The sequence below is a fragment of the Rhyacophila brunnea genome, unplaced genomic scaffold, assembly GCF_057557595.1.
Source record: "Rhyacophila brunnea isolate RB1 unplaced genomic scaffold, BYU_Rbru_1.0 scaffold_3, whole genome shotgun sequence".
Lineage (NCBI taxonomy): Eukaryota > Metazoa > Arthropoda > Insecta > Trichoptera > Rhyacophilidae > Rhyacophila > Rhyacophila brunnea.
In genome coordinates this window covers 8,752,117-8,775,759 of record NW_028232965.1, presented here as the reverse complement: position 1 = coordinate 8,775,759, position 23,643 = coordinate 8,752,117, and the positions used below count along the sequence as shown (strand labels likewise).

The window sequence follows — 23,643 nt, the reverse complement described above, 5'->3', positions numbered from 1 at the left end:
AATTAAAACATAGACATTGAATGTTTACTTAATTATACATGAAATAATAAGGCATTTAGTTTACTATATGAGAATTGATAGTATAGTATTAAATATAAGCCAAAGTTATTTTTTTCCAAATATTTCGTTTATTTTTGCACCCAAATCTTTACTTCGATGCAAAAAGCCTTTACTCCAATTGTTTGAAAAATAAATTAAGTATAAATTATGTATTTAATTTATTATATTTTTCCGGCAGTAAGAACTTTATTATTAAGAGAATGAAAAATGTTAATTACCGTTTTCCCACAATACCATTTTTGGAGATAAGACATTCTTACCCTCATGTAAAAAAGTATAACTATTTCTTTACCCAGAGTGGTCATCAGCAGAGTAGTTGACAGTCCTGATATGTCCATCAGGTTGCACCAAAGAGTATTGCCCCTTGACTACGTCTCCGTCTCTGTGCTCTGATTGGCTCTTTTGGTCACCGGTTTCCTTATCATGCACGCTGTACTCGAATTTGTAGACAGGGTGACCCTTTAATATTAAAATAAATCATGAATAACATTTGAATACATTTTAAAAACAATATCATTTAAAAAAGATATATTTTTTCAATATTTAGATAACTTAGATGCATTTTAAAAACCCACTTAATTAACTAAAAGCAATATTTTTCAAAATGTATCTGTAACAAAATTTTATATACATTAATTTAGGGATGTTTTTATTACCGATTTATCATATTAAATATAATATCTTACATATTCTTCCTGTTCCTTATGGTATGCAATGGGGTAGGCTTTAACTACTGGGACAACAGCTTTCACAGCATAAACGGGGGCAGCATGGTGGATAGGTGCGGACTGGTGTTTGATGATAGACTGAGATGACACGGCATGTCCTCCTTGGTAACCACCATACCCACCTCCGGAAGAAGAAGATGATGATCCTTGATAAGAATTGTGGCTAGGAGAAGATCCCATGACGAAGCTTTGTGATGAGACAGCATGGCCCTTTTCTACGTAAACTGGGACTGCTTGGCATGCAGCCACTACCATGACCAGAGCAAGGATCTGAAAATGTTATCAATCAACGTATTAGGGTAAGTTGTATGTTTAATATTTTTTGAGAGTTTTACACATCGCAACTTGTTGTATCTTAGACAATCGCATATATTTAATGTTATAATATTTTATAATTTATCCATTAGAGAAAAACATATACGTGTAAGTTGTAGGTGTTAAACTGACAGCACCGATAAGTGAAAAGATTATGGCCGCAACCAAAAAAAGTTTTTTATGTTCATATTTAGTTACGCTATATGTTTTTTGTCAATATTTTATTACATTTATCATAATATAAATGTAATTGACAGTTTCATTAATTGCACTAGGTACTTTATAAGTCATTTATTCTTAAGTATACAATATAATCTTTCCAAAGTAAATCAACGTTAACGTATATAATATACCACAGTTTCAATATTAAATTTTATTCAATCTCAAACATGATATACACGAAGTTTTTGTTTTTAATAAATAAATATATATATAGAAAAGCCACAAATCTGATTCATCACAGTATCTTTAATAAAGCATGCATATAATCATATTATTTTTTTATGAAAAAATTAAAACAGGTAGACAAAGTAAGCAATCTTTAATATTTATATTGGGTTCTGAAAACTCTTCAAACGTTTTGTGGTGAAAGAAGTTAAATATTTTTGACAACTTTAATGATACTGTTTCTGAGTATATGACACCGAAAATAAACTTTGAACTTCTCCTTTTTTATAAATTAGTATAATAGATTATTGACAATAAACTAAGATTGAAATTTTTTGAAATTATCAATTAATATATGGTCATTTTTTTAAATAATATTTTTAAAGAGTAATATTATAAATAATATAACGTTATCTTACTTACCTTAGTGAACATTTTGATGATTGTAGTAATTCAGAGTTAAGAGAGTACTGTGACCTGTTGAAATCCAGGACAGCTTATATACCTTTATTTTGAGAATATCAATTGACATTTGCATAAGTCAGTTGACAATAATGAACGAGATAATCAACACAAGCTGAACGCTGATTAATTAAATAATTAAAATACTGTGAGTATTTCTAAAAAAAATATTTATTACAAATAACGATAGATAATCTAGTGTTATGGTCTATGTTTTTGGTGGATGATTCCAAGGCATAGCTACGAAGAAAATATGTACCTACTTAATACAAATATACAAATCCCTGATGGTTTAATATATTAACTCCTGTATGATGAACATTATTGGAATATTTACCATGACAAATAGCTTCCGATACAGAAAATTAATCTAATAGTTCCAAGCAGTCATTTTTAGCCACAGTATCTTTTAAAATAATATATCCTAGTGTTATTATAATAAAGTAGAGAGGTCCAGTCAATTAATTATTGCGCAAATTTAATATGCATTGCAAATTAAAACAAATACTTTCCCGGTGCAAGCACTATGATTGACGGGTTTTATATTGAATGACTAACATGTATTCAATTTTAACAAATTAATAAAAATGCGGTTGCCTATTTAACCACCAATACTTGGAAGTATAGTAGATTGCTTAATTTCCGGTTGAGTAAAATTTCTTTTGCTGAATATATCACCGTATCATTTGGTGGAAAAATTTTATAACATAACATGTTTTAGATCAAAATCATATTATATCAAGCTTCTTACGAAATGAAGCTCTAAAATGGTAATATTCTATTTCGTAAAATATTATACACAGTTTTTAGCCAATTTTCTATAAATAGATTAAAAAAAAAAACAAAAATAGAAATATATGTAAATAATAGTAGGTACATATTACAACTACAGTAACTCGGCCACATTATGACTTGAGAAAAGTATTACGGCATTCCCTAACTCAATATCTAAGAAAAGTCAACGGTAAACATGGTAGAGGAATATTCTACATTTTGTGGCTTAACTCATTTAGTGCTAACACCGCGACTGGGGGTTAGGGCGGCTCTCGTGGTGCAGTTGGTAAGGCGCTTGCCTTCCACCCGAGAGTTCCTGGGTTCGATTCCCGGTCATGACAAAAACATTTATGTGTTTTTCTCAAAGCCTGGGTGTTTGTGACTGTTCAAAATTACTAACAACCACCTTGTACGAAAAAGCAAGGACATGGTTATTAATAATTCTAAAAAAAAAAAAAAAAACACCGCGACTGGCGCGTTTGGAGTCGTTGGCCATTATATATAATTAACGTGTTATCTAAATGTCGTAATTAAAAGGTCAGCAGTGATTGTGACTGTTGAATCTACCTGATGATGGCCGATATTTCATAGGGGATGCTATGAGGAAAATAAGATAATAAATACAGTTGTAAAATAATATTACACATGAATTTTAAAAACTCTAATTATTCATTAATTTATTTAGTAATATAAAAATTGTATCTTTGGAACAAATAAAAATGTTTTAGATATCTTAGAATGTTTTTTTCTCTTCATAATCACCAGTCCAGGCTTGATTTACTGTTGAATGAAAGTCTCCTCTTTCACGTTTTTATATCTTTAATTTTCCACTGCCACGTACATCTGCCGAACTTGGTTTTGGGATGACCCTCTAGTTGTTTAGTATTCCTTGAGAAACAGTGTCTGATTAAATGATTGATGACCAGTGATTTCACTAATTAATATCCTGCGGTTGTCAACTCACCAAACGACATTTCTGGCTTCTTTTTTATTTTTTTGGGTAAAAGTATGTTATAAATCTTAATCTATCGATCTGCACCCATAACAATACGTTATCGTAGATGGTAGACTAGACGTAGACTTCATGATATTTATGTGACCATCTCAATAGACAATGGATATTAAAAAAAATGTCAAAAAACACATAAGTACTCGATAATCAATAATTGTTAAATGAACCACATAGCAACGTGTTAAACTATAAAAAAATAAACAACATAAATTGCTAGTTTTTCTTTTTCTACGGCGGTATAGGTGAAGTCACGCGTTGCCTAAAAAATTACAAGAATATACTTTTTGCTTCATTTGCCGATTTTATCCAGTCAGTCCAACCTATTATCAAACTTTGTATGTACATATCTTGTATCTTACCGAATATTAAATACGCTCCCAAAAACTATATGTATATACGCTCATTTATTGATTAAATCTGTTTGAATATCTATTAATATTACAAAAGTTGTACAATATTTTTGACAGCAATCACTATGCTTCGATTTCATAATGTTTTATAATGAGACATTACTGAATTTGGCAAACTTAATATAATAATTATATTCAATATCACACGTTAAAATTTCATTACTGACAGATTGAAACTAACAAGTTTTTGTCAATCAAAAAAAATATATCTCCATATCCAACATACATATTCGTTAGCATCAAAACACCTACATTTATAATAATTTTGGTACATTTTTTGACCAGCCGCAGCAAAATATTGACAAATCGTCGTACCGAGGGATTTGACATTCGATATTAGGTAAAAATAATTGACAGCTTTTTATGACAAGATCAATTAATAACCACATTTAAATAGAACTCTTGACATAGCGACAGTGCTCATACTGCACCAGTTTTTATGTCAGGTAAATACTATGCTAATTTTGTAACGCTTTTTGTATGTATATAATATTAACACTACTTTTTTAATCCAGTTCTATTTTTGATCGAAAAATCCTGAAATTAAAAATCCATTAATCACCGGATCACAGATCTCTTAATAATTCTCTTTGTGACTGTACTGTCCATACTGTTTAAGGGAGCAAAAACGGTGCAGTTCGATATTAGCCATTTGGTATTGAAATTAGTATGACATAAAAGTGCAATATCATTAACATTTTCGAGGTCGGCCACCATCATGGAGATCTTAGCCTTATCATCTGCTACCCAGAACAATTCAGTGGAGCTGCATTCGTACCAATCACGTAAGTTCTATATCCGCAAAATGCCAATTGTTATCAATGTCATATATTACCACCAGTCGCGGCTCGTGGATATTATATCTGGGGGTGCTGCGGTTGACTAAAAATAAATGTTTATTTGGATTATATTTTACTATTAATATCATAATTATTAAAATTAAACATTATATCTGTTTATATTTCATTATAAAATTAATTCTTCTGTCTTTTTTCCTTGAAAGAAGGTCTATCACATTTTAGTTGCTCTCTACAGCTGTCGCGGTCAGAGCCGCTATAACCGAGAACGTTCGTAACACGAAAAAATACTCTTAGAACGGCAGTTTCAGACTAGCTCCTAGCTGCGAGCCCCACTTCCCACGCCCTTTCTTCTCCCATCGAGCATATTGCATCGAAAATGGTACTGCATAAAATCACGATGCGTCACTTTTCTGATATTAGTATCGCGGTGTATCATAATTATTGGATGTATCGGTGCACGGGCGAGCTTAACACCCTTAAATAAAATTAATATTTTCATATTACTTACTTACATAAATTTATGTATATTATAATATTACGACTTGGATATGGCCCATAGTGCTGTATCCTCCTCTAAATCCGGCTTGTTCTCTCAGTTGGTTCTCGTCTAGTACATTTTGCAGATGGCTTGAGAAAATTTTTGTGAACGTCTGGTAGAGAATACGGAGTAGACTTATTGGACAAAATCATAGAGCGGTGCCAGGAATACAAACTGCTACTATGCATGGGTTTTATAGACTATGAGAAGGCGTTTAATTCGATAAAGAAATGTTCAATACTCGACGCACTCAGAAACCAAGGAATCCCTGGGCGCTATATAAATATTTTCAATAATATATACAAAAGCGCAACAGCAGCTGTCAATCTCCATAAACCATCGCGCAGATTTCCTATCAGCAAAAGAGTCCGACAAAGCGATACAATCTCACTTAAACTATTTACAGCTACCCTTGAAGACGTATTCAGGCAACTTGACTGGAATGACAAAGGGATCCCCATAAATGGAGAATACCTGAGTCATCTGCGCTTTTCCGATGACATCGTAATTTTCTTGAAGACTCAGAAGACCTCCAAAGCAGAATGCAGGAACTCGCTAAAGTAAGCAACAAAGTAGGTTTGAAAATAAATGTAACAAAGACGAAAGTCATGTTCAACTACTTTGCGAGCCAAAAAGAGATCTTCGTCAATGGCACTCAGCTCGAACAGGTGAAAAGCTACATCTATCTGGGACAACAAGTGTCTATAGATAGATGTATATTTGATGAAATTGTTCGCAGAATAAAGCTAGGCTGGAGTGCTTTTGGCCGCTTGAATAATGTCTTCAAAAGTGACCTTCCACTGTGCCTAAACCGCAAAGTGTTCAACCAGGACCATGGACCCTAAGTAAAAGAGAGATCCAAAAACTTAGAGTAGCACAACGTGGTATAGAGAGGTGCATGCTGGGCATAACGCGAAAGGACAAAAAGAGGAATGAGTGGATAAGGAAGCAGATAAGGGTTTGCGATGTAATAGAGTTTATTAAAAAGCCTTAAATGGAGATGGGCTGGATACATAGCTCGAAGAAGAGACAATCGTTGGACAAATCTAGTTATCCAGTGGTATCCAAGAAGTACAAAACATCCGCAAGGTAGACCTAGAGGCCGCTGGATCGATGAAATGATAGAGTTCTGCGGAAATACGTGGCAACACAACGCACAGGACCGAAAGAAGTGGAAGCAGCTTGAAAAGGCCTTCATCCAGCAGTGGATAGATTCAGGCTGATGATGATGATGATGATGATATTACAATATAATATGGCCATTAATCTTGTGTCAATGAAATATAACAACAGTATATAAATGTACAGCTAAACAACCTTTAGCTGAGGCTGCAAAGCTTATTAAAAAATTCTGCTTTATATTTGACAACTGTCAAATCTAAATTTTGGGTGTGGCCCTATACTGATCTAATCAACTAAACAAAACTTTAGGTCTTTTGACATATCATTGTCTATGTAGATTATTATATTACCTAAAGATTTTCGTGACCCATACTCACCTTTTCATGATTTTGCATTCGTCAAACCAATAATCTTAACCGTATCCAATAAAATATATATAAAAATCTGCCAATATCACCATACGTTCATAGTATCTCACTATTCTTGATGCAATAGTTTATAATGGAACCTGGTCTTTTCAAATCATCATTTCAGCATGGGCTATCCTCATCCAACACGTTTTTTCTTTCGAAATACAAATCTTTCTTGGCATCTAACAGATTGCAGGATGGTCAATAAAAGTTCATTCATTGGACATAAACAGCGGAACCACTACAAATTTAATATTTTTTATTCAAATCAGGCCAAATTTCTCAGTAGCTTTGATCAGCACCCACATTTTGAAACCATATTTTTGAGGATACACATAACAATACATAAGTTAAACTTAGCTTAAACGTAACATCAGTGACTACTTACTGACTGATGAAAAATAAAAATAAAAATAAAAAAAACCAAAATATTAATAATAATACTAAGGTAGGTAGCTAGCAATATAGTTTGTATTTAAATGTTTACTAACTATGCCTGTCAATAAAAAAATTACGCAACATATCACTTCTTAATTTTCTAACTATGATAGTACAGTTTAAAATTTGAAGTTATTTCTATGTATTGGCATTTTTTTGTAATATTTTGATTGAAATTAATGTAGGTAACTGTTTTATAATTTTCATCACTATATTTTTGAAAATATTTTAAATTCTCACAACTTTATATTACTTTCATTGTCATTATCTTATTACTTAGGTACTTGTTGTATCGATTTAAAGACTTTAATTTAAAACTTAAATAACTAAATACCATCTTAAATCACTCTTCAATAATGTTTGTATCTAATATGTGTATTCAATTTAAGTTGAATAAAATATGTACATTTTTCTTGAAAAACAAACAAATAATATATTAATATTTTTTTTTAATTATTTTTTATTTTATAATATTATAACTAACATAAGGTACAGTGTTTGGCTTAATCTAACATATAAGTCTGTCCAATATTGACAATACTATACGTATATTATATACAAAATCATCAAGTAGGGAAACCACGTAACGAAATAAGATTTAGTTTAATAATGTCCATGATGCTGGGGAGCAGCGGTATAAACAACCTCAGCGTTGAATCTGAAAATAAAAATAGTATTGTTAGACTCTTTAAAAATATTTTTTATTGTATATCTAAAGATAATCATGTTTTATCATTTTCGCTCTAATTTTTACCTACATTATATGGGAAAGCCTCAAAAACTCACATTTAAAAAAAATCAAGAGAAAATCTTCAAACATGACGTGTAAATTGAATAAATATCATTCAATATAAGACGAGTACTATAATATTGGACGCTAAAGACGCGCCTAGCGTGTAACGATTAGGTAGCCATTTGATATAATTACCATGCTATTTAAATGTGGTAATTAAAAAGTAATTATCTAGTCAGTAGTCAATGTGTTAAGCTATCAACCCAAGTGGTATTCTTGAGGATAATGTCTAATACAAATATAACGAAGTATGTTTTTTTTTATTCCGGCGGCACACAATTGACACAATGTCTCGTGTTTTTCAATCAACCTTATAATTTTCAATTAAAATTCAGCGCAACGTGGCATGGAAAGGAACATGTTGGGCAAGACGCGTAAATATCACAAAATAAGCCAATGGATAAGGAAGCAGACAAGAGTACATGATATGATAAAGGTTACTAAGCAGATGAAATGGCAATGGGCTGAGCATGTCACTAGGTGAATGGAAAACCGCTGGAAAAATGCCGTCATACAGCGGTATTCAAGAGGTATTAAAGGCCCATGGGAATGCCCTAAAACCCGCTGGATAAACGAGCTCATAACGTTCAGTAGATGTACGTGACAGCAAAAAACTAGGAACCGAGAAGAGTGGAGAATGCTAAGAGAGACCTTCATCTAACAGTCGATCGACCCCAGCTGCTGATGATAATGATATTAAAAAGAATCTTTAATGCAAAATTTAGTAATATTAGTTTTCTGTCAATTTTTTTGAAAGTTTTTAAGATAAATGAAAACTTATAAACATGCAATTCTCTATTGTTATTATAGATGCGTGTAATATAACAATACATATAATATATATTATAGCATATTACTACATTGATGAAACCTTTTTTTATATAGTTCATATTTGTTATCATATTATTAATTATTAATAAAACATAGCCTAGCTTGGTGTTTTTACTACAGTGATAAAAAACAATGTATATTCATGTAAATAAAACAGAATTATATTTACCCGGAGTGATCATCGGCGGAGTATTTGACAGTCCTGATGTGTCCATCAGGCTGAACCAAAGAGTATTGTCCCTTGACTACATCTCCGTCTCTGTGCTCTGATTGGCTTTTCTGGTCTCCGGTTTTGTGGTCATACACGCTGTATTCGAATTTATAAGCGGGGTGACCCTGAAATTTAAAATAAAAATAGATGATAAAATTAATAACATATCATATTGTATAATATGTAACATACATAATTTTGAAAAACACTTTCTGAGAAAATATATTATAACCAAGAGAAAAAATCTTTTTGAAAAAAGTAAGCCACCCCAGCAGGGTATCGAACCCTGCATCTGTGATCAATCAAGCAAAAAAAAGTGTTTTTCAAAATTATGTATGTTCAATAATTAGAATGGTACATTCTTAAATCTTGTGAATTATTCCTTGAATAATAGAAATCGTTAATTATAAATATCAGCAAGTTCAAGTAAGTTACATCATAAAAAATATTGGAGAAATCCACGACGTCGGTTAGTAATTGAAGTAATAGGTACCTATCTACTTTAATTTAATAAACAAAAATCGATTGCCAAAGTAGCTTGATTTAGAAGACCGCTGATGAATGGGTATTAAAAGTGGCCAATAGTTAAAATTTATCGCAATTAGTATGTCACTGCGTAGCATAGAGGTAATGCGCGGATGGGACGTAAACCCGGGAGATGCATGGTTCGATTCCCTGCCGGGGTGGCTTACTTTTTTCAAAAAGATTTTTTCTATTGGTTATACTTAATATATTTTCTCAGAAAGTGTTTTTCGAAATTATGTATGTTCAATAATTAGAATGGTACATTCTTAAATCTTGTGAATTATTCGTTGAGTTAAAGAAATAGTTAAGTATAATATGTGTTAATGTGTTTACCTGTGCAATATAAATTATTAATATTATACTAGAATATTCAAGTCAATAGTATTGAACAACAAAAAAATAATCAAGTATATCGCAGTGATACTTATATTAATTACTACAACTATTTTTTTAAGTTGAGATGTTTTATTATAAAAAAAATCAATAGATAGATACATATAAATAAAATTACGATTAAATAATTTTATTAAAAAGGTTGTTTCACTTACATATTCTTCTTGTTCCTTGTGATAAGCAACTGGGTGTGATTTGTAGACAGGTGCGGCATAGTGAACTGGGGCTACATGATGAACTGGAGCGACGTGGTGAACTGGGGCTACGTAGTGAACTGGGGCCACATGATGAACTGGCGCGACGTGGTGAACTGGGGCAACATATTGAACTGGAGCCTTGTAAACAGGAGCAGCGTAGTGAACCGGAGCTGCATGCTGAACTGGAACCGCGTAACGTACAGGTGCTTTTTGATAAATGGGGGCTGATTGGTGTTGAACTATTGACTGAGATGATACGGCATGGCCTTGGCTGTGGCCTCCGTAACCACTCTGTGAAGAAGGAGCTTGGTATTGATGACCAGAAGACGATCCTTGAGAATAACTTTGGGATGATTCGTCGCTGTCGTCTTCGTAAATTTCTGCATACGCCACAGCAACCAACAAGAAGAGAACGGTCAACTGAAAAGAATTAACCAAATGAATAATTATTTAAATAACCTTCTTCTAAATGAAACTTTTTTCCACTGGCAGATACACTTTTACACTTAATTCACTTAAAAATATATTTTAATTAAATTTCTATTGCAGACGTTAAGTAATACTAATAATATCCGTATATTGTTTTAACTTGTTTCGCGAATGCTGTTCTAAATAAAATCAACTTTAAATTTTACAATTGAAATTTTATACTGGGAATGGTAATAACTGATATTTTTATTACCTTAGAGCACATGATTGATTAGTTTCTGTGATTGGTTTCAATGGAAAAGACTGACTGTGACATATCGAATTACGTTACCGTTTATATACCCCATTTTTAGAGCATCGGCACACTTTTGCATAACACAGATAATATTCGACAATGTTCATATGATAGAAAAATGACGTTATTGCTATAAATAATAACAATAATAATTGGCATACGTTGTTTTAAAATTACATTACTTTCGTGCCGAGACATAAAAAACTTTTTCTTTTGGACCCATAATTAAAAACAATGGTCTAGAATATTTTTTTTCAAACGTTTGCTACACGTTGTATAACATCATTTACATAAGTATTTTACTATTAGTCACTCAATAATCAGATTATGAAGATTTATTACACTGCCAAAGTTTAACTTTTCGGTCATTATCAATAATAATTACATAACGCCAAAATTTTATAAAATCGTATTTGCGTTATAATCAAAGACGTCGAAAAAAAACCTTATTCTATAAAAACGATGCATAAATTCTATTATTTTAGATATTTTTTTACCACAACCAATGCTAATTAGATTAAATAGGCCTCCACAGAGTAGAGATTTGTATTAACAGATTTTTGTATTTACGAGAAATGGCTAATAGTCACTTGGTAGATGTATGTCGTAGCGTAGAACTAAGGCCCAAGAAGAGTGGAGGGAGCCAGAGGAGGCTTCCATCCGGCAGTGGATAAACCTCAGATGATTATGATGATGATGCTATATTAATTTTAGTACCAAATATAAAGTACAGCACCGTACCACATTTGCTTCCATATACAGCAGTATCGAGCACATATAAAAAGGTTACCTAGATGTCATGTACCCTAAAGTAAAATCCAATTTTTGGTCGCGACTGTAAATTAAGGGCGGACGTGCTCAGCGTGGGTCAAAATTGAGCTTTTTTTCTATTTTCAAAGCATGATCCTGGACATACCTTAAACGTTGTAGATAATCTATTTGTATAATTTTGAAGCCTTTTTATCCTTTATATTAATTATTTTAAACATTTGGTGACTGCAACCTAACCGAAAAAAAATCTTTTTTTTTTAAACGGTACATGTTCAAACACGTGCGTTAACATCATTTTACTCCCTACTTCAATTATAGTTTTTCAATTTATGGCTACGGCCGTATGTTGTAGCTTAACCACTGGGGGATGACAAAAAAAATGGCGTATTTTAAAAAACACTACCTAATTCTTAGGTCAATAATTATTATAAAGCTATCATTATTCGTAGGATGTTTATGACACTTGAATGGTCAAAAACATAGCTTATAATTAGTATCTTTATAATTATCTTCAAATGTGTTAATCTTGCCGATTTTTGAATAATAAAATGCCTAATTCTTGTCAAATTTGGGATCACAGATTTTATCAATATAATTTTTTATCGTAAATATTTTTCAAAAATTATCTCATCATAAATTATACTAATGGTTTTATAAATGCGTTTAAAAATTAATAAATGTAAAAAATCCTAACACCACTGCACATTCATGTACTGAAATATGACTATATTCTAAAACATTAGAGCGAGAGGTTTAAAAGAATACTAATATAAGTATGTAATAAAAATACTTTATGCAGTCATCAAATGTTTAAAATAAATATAAAGGATAAAAAGGCTTCAAAGTTGTATAAATAGATCATCTACAACGTTTAAATGTCCAGGATCATGCTTTGAAAATAGAACAAAAGCTCCATTTTGACCTACGCTGAGCATGTCCCCCCTTAATTATTGTCACTGTTTTCATTTGACAATCATTTAAATGGCGATAAATCAATATGACAATACACAAAGATTATCACGATATATAAATGTATATAAATATATATATGTATCAGATAATGGCAACTGCTTTAACATTTTCAATTTTGACGTGACTGAAAAAAATATATTTCTCAATTATTACGGTACATTACTTTTCGGATTCAGATTAATTGTAACAAGTTTGTCTACTTTTATTCTCTAAGAATTATTTTCCAGGCTGTACTGAGAGAATACTATAAATTAGTGTAGGTAAGTACAACGAAAAAAAAATTTTAATCCCTATAATTATTTATAATATTTAGATAAACAGAAAAAAAAATGCAAATACCGTTTTAAAAAACGTATCAGAACAGACCGCAATTTTTTGGTTATTTGTTTTTTTCTGCGGCTGCCAATTCAACCATACTAAACTCATTCCGTAATTTTAATCAATTGTTTTAATATAAAAAGTTAATATGAATCCCTCTATTTATAGTGCAAAATCTTACGTCATAATAATATTTATTTTTGAAAATTTCATCATCTTGACCATTCCAAAATTGACAATACAAGTATCTTAAGGGGGTACATGCTCGTCGAAGGACAAAATTTAGTTTTTTATTGTATTTTCAAACCATGATCCTGGATATTCCTTAAACGTTGTAGATAATCTATTTATATAATTTTGAAGCCTTATTATTCTTTATAGTTATTTTAAACATTTGATAACTGCATAAAGTATTTTTGTTACATAAAATAGTATTCTTTTAAACCTCTCGCTCTAATGTTTTAGAATATAGTCATATTTCGGTACATAACTGTGCAGTGGTGTAAAGATTTTTTACGTTTATTAATTTTTAAACGCATATATGAAACCATTAGTATAATTTATTACGAGATAATTTTTGTAAAATATTCACGATAAAAAATTATATTGATAATCTCTGTGATCCCAAATTTTACAAGAATTAGGCATTTTATTATTCAAAAAATCGGCAAGATTAACACATTTGAAGATGGTTTTAAAGATACTTATTATAAGCTATGTTTTTGACCATTCAAGTGTGATAAACATCTTATGAATAATGATTGCTTTATAATAATTATTGACCTAAGAATAAGGTAGTGTTTTTTTGAAATACGCCATTTCTTTTGTCATTCCCCAGTGGTTAAGCTACAACATACGGCCGTAGCCATAAATTGACAAACTGTAATTGAAGTAGGGAGTAAAATGATATTAACGCGCGTGTTTGAACATGTTTGAATAGTTTCATAAATGCGTTTAAAAATTAATAAACGTAAAAAATCTTAACACCACTGCACAGTTATGTACCGAAATATGACTATATTCTAAAACATTAGAGTGAGAGGTTTAAAAGAATACTATTTTATGAAACAAAAATACTTTATGCAGTCATCAAATGTTTAAAATAACTATAAAGGATAATAAGGCTTCAAAATTATATAAATAGATTATCTACAACGTTTAAGGAGTGTCCAGGATCATGGTTTGAAAATACAATAAAAACTGAAAATTGAGTTTTTATTATATTTTTTAGATCATTTCTTGGTTACTCCATCGATACATTATATCATCCCCTGCACCCAAACTCACAAATTGAAAAGTGTGATCTGAAATCGCGCAAAGTATTTATTTGTTTTTTTTTTGCCTGCCTTTGTTCTGCTGATAATTTAAATGCCAACAATCTAAATATAGCCATATTTACTGCAGGGTTATAAAGAATAAATTTTAAATCAACAATATCAATATAGTATTATGTTTTGAAGAATTTATGGTGTCTGTTATTGATCCTGAAAGGTATAGTAATTTAGATACAAATCTATACTAAATTCATTGCCGGGAAAAATTGTTATTATTATGGTAATACTCTTAATTTAGTATGCATATTGGTGTAAAATCACCGAAAGAGTCTAAAGATGATGAGGACATATTATATAAATATATTTCGACTCATTAGACACCAAATAGGTTTCTTGATCAATATCCGTCAGAGCTACAAATCATATGAGTGAATGGCAGAAAAAGACACTGTATTAAAAAATACACACAATATGTTGCACTTGCCTTATTCCACGTAATTTAATAATCATCTGGGCGTGGAACATTTGGACATTAATGGTATACGTGGTTAAGTGTATTTTAATATATCTCACTAAGAATACTTTCACTTACCCTGGGGAAGAGGATAGCATACTTACTCCATGCTATCCCATAAGCTACTGGCTCTTATCTAGCGCCTGAGATAAATTCACATCTTAAATATTATGTAGTTTAGATTCAATGAATTGGCTACCCAATTATTTTGAAATAATGTGTTAATTTATTCAATTTTGCAGTCGATATTATGCTCCAATTTTGATTTGAACTATTTATATGATATTTTATTACTTATATACATTACATATTTTATGTTTTGCCCAAAACAACTCTTTAATCGATGCTTACAGCTTTCAGCAGCTAAAAGATTGGATAAATATGCTTTACTTAATAGCTTATTTAAATATTTTTTAATTCAGTTTTTTTTTATTTTACATCGTAAATAACGATTTACATAAAACATTGCATAGAACGCAAAAACTACATGTCTTTTTTATATTATTGTATATATATTGAATAATAATTACAATTACATTTTGTTACTAAGTACTTTTTCATCGAATTATAATATGTTGTCATTTTTTGTAAAGTTAAACGATACCATACCAAACGACACAATACCGCACATGTTTTTTCCCCATTTAACAGTGTCAAAGAGAAGTATTTTTTTAACATATAGCCACAGTGAGTAATCAATTTGCAAAAAAAATGTTGCGCAACTCACGTTTAATGAATTATATTAATTTAGATTTAGACTGGTGTAAATTGACAACTAAGTCGCTTAGATTTCGATTAATGTGTCTATGAAAGTTTAATTGCGATATTGATACATGAACACCTCAACAATAACTGACATTCAATTTAACGTGACTTTTAACACTCAATCATTGCGCCCTAAATTGATCTATGGTATATAATTATTTTTTTATAAGTGATTTTGTTGATACTTTTTGGACGGTATTTCAATTCATAGCCATATTAGGGTTTACTATCCCGGGATACTGTAACCGTATTTAATTTTGAATCATGGTATTTCGGAAATGAAAAGGAAAACAACAACTGTTATAATGGTGTTCGCCATTTAAATACAGTTAAAGTTAAGTTAGCCAGTTAATATTTTTGTAGTGGTTTCTTTCGGATTTTAATTTTAATTCCTAATTATTTAATATTTAGAATATTAATGAGAATGTATATAACTTTTTATGATATAAGATGTTTTTACTTAAATTATTTTAATAAATTAATACTTTTGTATTATATTTACATAATTATAATAGCGCCTGTATACGTTCATGAGTTACTGGCAGTAATAGTGCGTATTGTGCGTATTATTGCGATGTGTGCTATCGTGACAATAACTGTTTATACGTAAAAGTGTTAACTATCCCTCCAATCATAATATACTTTAAGAGTGAGCGAGATGCGATGTTGTCATTTTATGGTACTATTTCGTACTATTTGACAGGTTGTGAAAATCGGTCAACCTGAAAATTCGTTCGTAGTTCGTTTTTTTAGCGGCAAGTTTGCCACTATTGTTCGACTGCGCAGGCACAGATCGAAAAAAACCTACTGTTGCATGAAAATTCAGAAATTCAATTCTTCCAAACTTTTTTGATTCACGCATGCAATCTTGCTAACTGCAGGATAATACATATTTACCCATACATTTTCTTACTGTCAACAGTAAATCTATGCACGTGTAAACAGGGTATTACGCTTAGGATCGTATAGCTTCAATATAATATTATTATTCATTGGTTTATATTATACTAATAATAATAATAGCCTAATGATTGCTTTTAAATATTTCTAAAATGAAAAAAAACTCTCCAATTGCATGTAATTACTAAGACGTTGGTCAAGATTCATCTACTGAAGGATAAAGACCTCTCCTAATATATATTATTATAACTCAATAATTAGACGATGTAATGTCTAGTATCCCAGATACATTTATTTACAATTACCTAAGTTTTTTTCTTTACTGAACAGTTAAAATATTCAAATAACATCCTTATTAGAATGTAAATAAAGTTAATTTTTTAACCAAAATCACCTACACTGATCTGTTTATAAATTTATATGGCCTATTTTATTTACGAAGATCTTTTGATTATTTATATTATAGGTACTTTGTATATTTGTAAATCAAGCACATAGCGTGTTAATTTTCTCGTGACAACAAAATCGCTATAAACTTAAAAACCACAATAAAGCTTGTTACTCTGTGTTTAGTATTATTATAAGTGCATCTTTTTCTTCTTTCTTGATAGAATAATTTATAATCAAGTGCGTGCACATAGTGCCTGAAGATGCCAAAAGGCGAAGCCCGGGTCGCAAAAACGACTCAAATAGAATAGTACAAAACTTAAATTCATTATAATTTAAATTCAAAATCCATCAAGTACCTTCGGTCGATAGTATTGATATTAGCATGATTAATAATGAGTATTGTTTTTAAAATATAAGATAATTTATTATTCTATAATCAAGTATTTTTTTTAAGAATTCATCGTGCGCCCTGTTTAGTTTATTAGAACTTTAGATTAGTAGGGACAAAAAATATCAAAATCTGAAAGCATCTAAATACCCATATATTTCCATTCTAATATTTTTTATACGTATACAAAGGTATCCTTTCTGTTTACTCTCTATTACCTTGAAAACATCGTGTGGAATAAAAACTAACAACAGGTACCAAGACATTAGGTATATATTCAATCTGTAATTACGTAAATATGGCACCGAATGGTCTGCAAATTGTTCGCGATTTTATTTATCTGGCCCATGTATAATAACTAAAGATTATAATTGTAAGCCTGAAGTCATCAGGCTAATGATACAGAAGTTATAAGACCAAACATATAATTACGCACATTAAAATATATGTATTGCGATCACCAGTTTCCCCCCGATGCCTCTAGAGGTTTTGTATATAACCCTACAACTATCATGCTGTTGTATGTGGTGATTTATAGAACATACACAACAACGCAATGGAAATGATACAGTTTTATTTCGGCATTCATATAATGTAGTCGAAACACGCCACTGTTCCCCGTCTCTCACTATATCTAAATTCCATATTAATATAAATCTTTCAACTCAAACTAAAATCAATGTGACAGTCATTTCTTAGCGCCGTGTTTATCCGAAAATTATTACTATAAAATATAACCAAGAAAATACCAACTCGTGTATTATTCGTCATGCCCAAACATACCATGTCACACACACTCAAACAACCGTCATAACATTAAACTTAACATCAGGGGTAAGAAAACATCATTGTCATCCCCCCGATATGTCTTTACTACCTGGAAACATTGAAAATGAAGGCAAGAAGAAGAAGACAACTGAACTCTCTTGCAATGTGATACTGGGAAAAAAATCCATGAACGTGACTAGTACACAAACCCATTTATGCCAAAGGAACTGCATATTTAGGATAGGTTCTTAAAGTTATACGTAAAACAAATACTTGATTTTATGGCAATAATGCCTGCAGAGACGCTGGTACAGACAAGAAGAGTCGAAGGACAAAAAATACTAGTAAGAATCCAAATTTTATAGAAGCTGGAATGATCAGATTTTTTTTATATAATAATGGCCCGAAAGGCTATGGATCACATCAGTGAATAGCAAAAGATCATCATGAGTAATGAAACTGCAACAATTATATCACTGCGAAGACGAATTCTAACATAAAATATTAAAATAACCTATTTTTTACCTATTAGAAAAAAAAATAGGCTGGAAGGTATCGGTAACATATGCGTGCAAAAAAAATCTTGTCAAACAACTTCTGTTGCTCGGTGGACATATCAATAAAACAATTTGCAATTATTTGGCTATCGAGTGCGTAGTAAAAAAATGTTTGACAAATATGTGCTCTATGCGATAATAACAGTATAAAAGTCTTGCCAATTAAGTCTGTACTCACAGTTGAAATTATCGTATCAAAGCGTTCGTGTCGTTAAAAAAAAGAAACAAAAATGTTCAGCAAGGTACATTTTTTTTCAATATCGACTTAAAAACATCATGTGTACAAACCTATCAGAAAAAAGTATACCCAAATGTGATGTCGCCATGTAATATTATTACACACATTATACGGTCGTGATTGATCTGGTTCCGATTAATCGTGACTGTATTAATTTTACAATAGGGGACTAATAAAAGTCATAGTATTGTAAATAATTTATAACAAAAAATATTAATTTACGACAGAGTTTTGTTTTAAATTTAATCAAATATACTATACCTGCTTTTCAATGAAGATGTATTAGTCAATGAATATGAATATTATGGCCCGAAAGCCTTGAAACTGTGAAAAAGGTTTCCAGCGTAATAAAATAATGTGCCATAATCGATTATACCATAAATAATAATTCAAATACGTTATCGAGCCAAGTTGGCCACTTTTGCTGTTAGTGTAAGTACTAAATGACTCGAGCTGCGTTGACAATTTTATAATGTTGTCAACTAGAGTCAGGGTAATGATTTTTGATATAACTACTTATAGTGTTTTTTTTTCAAACAATAAATTTTCAACTTGTAATAACTTTTAATAAGTTATAAAATTATATCTTTAGTACCTACATCGGTATACCAAATATAGACGAATTTTTATAGTTTTTTTTTTCATTTAAAAATTTCATTTACTTTATTTAGTAAATGTTAAGATTTATTTCCATTTTCGCTGTAAAATATGAAATTAAAAACAATAGGTGACAGAATTATTTAAATAATTAAATTTATTTTACTTTTTCAAGAAAATATTTTTTTGAGTGATAAAAAATCATGTAATTGTTAAAAACAAAAATCTGTTAATGCAAACCTCCACTCTGTGGAGGCCCATATGATTTTATTAGGATCGGACATGATCAAAAGAAACAAAAAACTTATTATATATTTTATTTTAATTAAGTACCTAATTTAAGTAATATCTTTTTACCAAGAATTGACAACTTACTCCTCTAATTGTATCCTTTCTGTGATGTAAAGTTACGTTACAAATTCTTAAATATTTTATATTTTAACGATATGCACTGTATATATTGACAAATTAAATAACAATAAATTAATTATTATAAACTAATATAATATTACGTGGCAAAAACTGGCTAATTTATTTTAAAATACTGTCATATCGTCAATACTAACATGGTAATGCAATATGACGGCACATGACGAAAAGTAATCACAGTAAGAGAAAGGTTAATGTGATGAAATACGTCTGCATAATTTAATAAGTATACAAATAATTCACCTGGTATAAAATTAATATTGACCTAATTATACTTATGTTAATAATAATATAATATAATAATAATCTAATTAATGTTTCAGTTCTTCACTCTCTGCCTGGTTATGGCCGCGTGCCAAGCCGCTCCAGCATACGTAGAAAAAGCTCATGCAGTATCATCCCAGAGCATTGTCCTTGGTTCATCTCCTAGCCACAAAGGATACCAAGGATCATCATCCTCTTCCGGAGGATATGGAGGTTACCACGGAGGCCATGCTGTATCATCGCAGTCTATCGTACAACACCAGTCTGCTCCTATCCATCATGTGGCTCCAGTTTTGCACGCTGCTCCCATTTATGTTCACAAAGCCGTCGTTCCAGTAGTAAAATCTTACCCAGTGGCCTACCATAAGGAACAAGAAGAATATGTAAGTATACTATTTAACAATACTATGTACTGAATTGATATTATTGTACATTTGGGAGTTTGAACTCTTGAAAACAATTTTCAAAGACTTCAGAAAGAGACATAATTATTAAAACAATCCTATAAAAAAATAAGCATGTCGGACTCGAACTCAGATCTTTCACTTTACAGATGAGTGCCTTCAAACTATCGATTCATAGACCATAGACAATTCGTGCAAACGTATTAAATAAATTTAAAAAAAAAACATTAAAATATCACCAACTGCGCTAAATTGACAGTTGAATGAAGAACCCCTTTTCACCCTTAACATGTTCCACTCACTGTCGCATAACTCTACCAAATTTTATTAATTCGTCAATCGAGTGGATTTTAAAGAGGGTTTGTGTTCGTCCAGTGCTCCTTGGGTATAAACAGTTACTTGACTGCATCTGTCCAAACGATGCCCATTCTTTGGTTACCTCTGTTAAATCGCGTAATTATATTGTCTGCCACCGTTGTTTGTCTTTGCAGATTTTCCGCGTTGTTCCTAACATGCATCTTTCCATGCCATGTTTTTCTTAATTTTTTATTTTTTCTTACACCGTCAAAATGGGCTGACATATTATTTATGTTGCCTTTTTAGAATGTATCAATCTTTAACACACCTAATCATTTTTCTATGAACACCAATTCAATCATGTTAAAATGTTTTAGAATAACCATTGAGTGTTGTAATACAATGTGCATGGTGCATTACCAATATTAAATGCTCTACTACATAATTTGGTTTTATTATTTACCTTTTTTATGTTAAATGAATTGTTGACGGCTGAGTTATAATATTATATATTAAAAACAATCATATCTCTATAACGGCGATTCTTAATATTATCTAAAATAAAATGGTAGTATCTATCGCCAGTAAAAATTAACACTATTTTTTGATAGAATTTGATAGAGTCGTCCACTTACCAACAGTGATCTCTTGGATACCTCTGGTTAAGAACTGCTGCTCTTCAGTATAACGTTTAAATATCTACATATTTTATTAGACATATATTTGAAAATTCCAGGAACACCCAGCTTACAAATTTGAGTACAGCGTGTCTGACCATAAAACCGGAGACCAAAAGAGCCAATCAGAGCACAGAGATGGAGACGTCGTTAAGGGACAATATTCTTTGGTACAACCTGATGGACACATCAGAACTGTCAACTATTCTGCTGATGACCACTCTGGGTAAATAAATTTATATAAATCAATATTTAATAATTTTAGGGGAAAACAAAAATATAAAATTAAAAACCCACGATGGTCGAGCGGTTATGCGTCAGGTTTATAACGCCATGGGTTCCATATTCAAATTCCGGGTCTGGAAAGAATCACATATTATTTTTCAATGTGTGTTTAGACACAAATTACGGACCTAATAGGTTGAACATCTGACTAACATTTAAGTCAATTAAAAAAAACAATCATAACTCAAAATTACTTAAAAATTAAAACATCAAAAGACAAGTTATCATTAATCTGTCAATCCCCATGTAGTAAAAATTCTGAGCAAATAAAACATATTTTTTGTTTCATTCCATATACGCAGTCTTTATTGATTGTTAAATTTATGCTAGAAATCCATGAAGTGATATTTTTTTCATCTGCGTTCTCTCTTTTGTAGCGGGTTTACTATCATCGTAGCAACCTACACTTTTGAAAAAAATCGTCTGCTAAATTCAAAAACTTCACAAAAATATTTTTTATTAAATAGAATATAAATACCTCGCAATTTATTTTAAATATATTTTCATGAATTCACAAGGTACTTTTTATGATAGTCTATACCTATTTGCGGTTTAAGCCATTTGATTTTTAATAATTTTATAAAACATTTATTATAATTATATATTTCCGATAAACATTAGATACAATTGAAGTTTGACAGCAATGAATACATAGTACGGCACACAGTTTTAGCTCCAAGTCTTGGACTTGACATGTGCACTATAGATCGACTTTATCAATGACATAGTTTAAATGTTAATTATCATTTTTATTGCAGCTTCAACGCCGAAGTCATTTACTCAGGAGCCCCCCACCATCAACAACAGGGACACTACTAAAAAATATTTAAATTAAATAAAACTATTGAAACCAATTGAAACCCATTGTGCAATATTATTTGTGATTGAGTGTGTGTTTTTTTTATGTTGTTTTTTATGCTTATGATTTTTTTGTATTATTTTTGTGCCATAAACGTTTTATTGTTTTTTTAATAAATAAAATAAAAAAACTAAATATATTCTATTTGTGACTATACATCTTTATAGTTATTTACTACTTACACATTTTTACCCAGATTTGTGAGAGATTTCAGAGATATAAAAGAATATGCACTTTAGCCATTCTTTATATGCTAACAGAATATTGATCATTTCAATTTTCTATTATTGTTAATTCGTGACTAACAGTCAATATTTTCAGAATAATAAGCTATATTTATTATAATTAAAAAGTTCAAGTTATACACATTTCATTTTTTTTTTATAAAAGTGAATGATTTTTTAAAATAAACATAAAAAACATTAAAACTATAAATTAGAACATTTAGGTAGTCAAAAATATTTTCAATATAATAGACATAACTAAATCAGTTAATAATTAACAATAATAGTAAATAAAAATGATAATAAACCATTTTTAATAATAATATGGGATCTTATAACAAATTCAAATTTTATAACGTTTTTTTTAAATCAGAAGGTTATCGTTGTAGAATTTATGTAGGTACCTATGTATTAATTTAAACACCTGTAAATGTAAATTATCAAGAAAATATCTTAAATTGCGAGATTTATATTTTTTTTTCGCTTGGTATCTCTGGTGGTAGGACTATTCACCTTAAGCATTCCGGAATCGTCGGGAAAATGACTTTTCAAATATCTTTACTTTTACTAAAACCTACATGGATCCAGCGCTCGAAATGGACTGGAACGCACCAGAGCACAG

The 23,643-nt window shown here is 30.6% G+C and overlaps 2 protein-coding genes across 2 annotated transcripts; one reads left to right on the top strand and one right to left on the bottom strand.

Annotated features, from left to right (window-relative positions):
* Window positions 1–348: 348 nt before the first annotated feature.
* On the bottom strand, window positions 349–11,100 carry LOC147067839 (uncharacterized). The gene is made up of 6 exons (XM_085952471.1): window positions 11,089–11,100; window positions 10,365–10,697; window positions 9,250–9,416; window positions 8,079–8,114; window positions 747–975; window positions 349–519 (listed from the first exon to the last, which is right to left on the bottom strand). The coding sequence occupies exons 1-6, from the start codon at window positions 11,098–11,100 to the stop codon at window positions 349–351; spliced, it is 948 nt and encodes a 315-aa protein (XP_085808597.1).
* Window positions 11,101–18,286: 7,186 nt separating this feature from the next.
* On the top strand, window positions 18,287–22,757 carry LOC147067838 (uncharacterized). Its single transcript, XM_085952470.1, has 4 exons — window positions 18,287–18,355; window positions 20,335–20,658; window positions 21,713–21,879; window positions 22,697–22,757. The coding sequence occupies exons 1-4, from the start codon at window positions 18,287–18,289 to the stop codon at window positions 22,755–22,757; spliced, it is 621 nt and encodes a 206-aa protein (XP_085808596.1).
* Window positions 22,758–23,643: the final 886 nt, after the last annotated feature.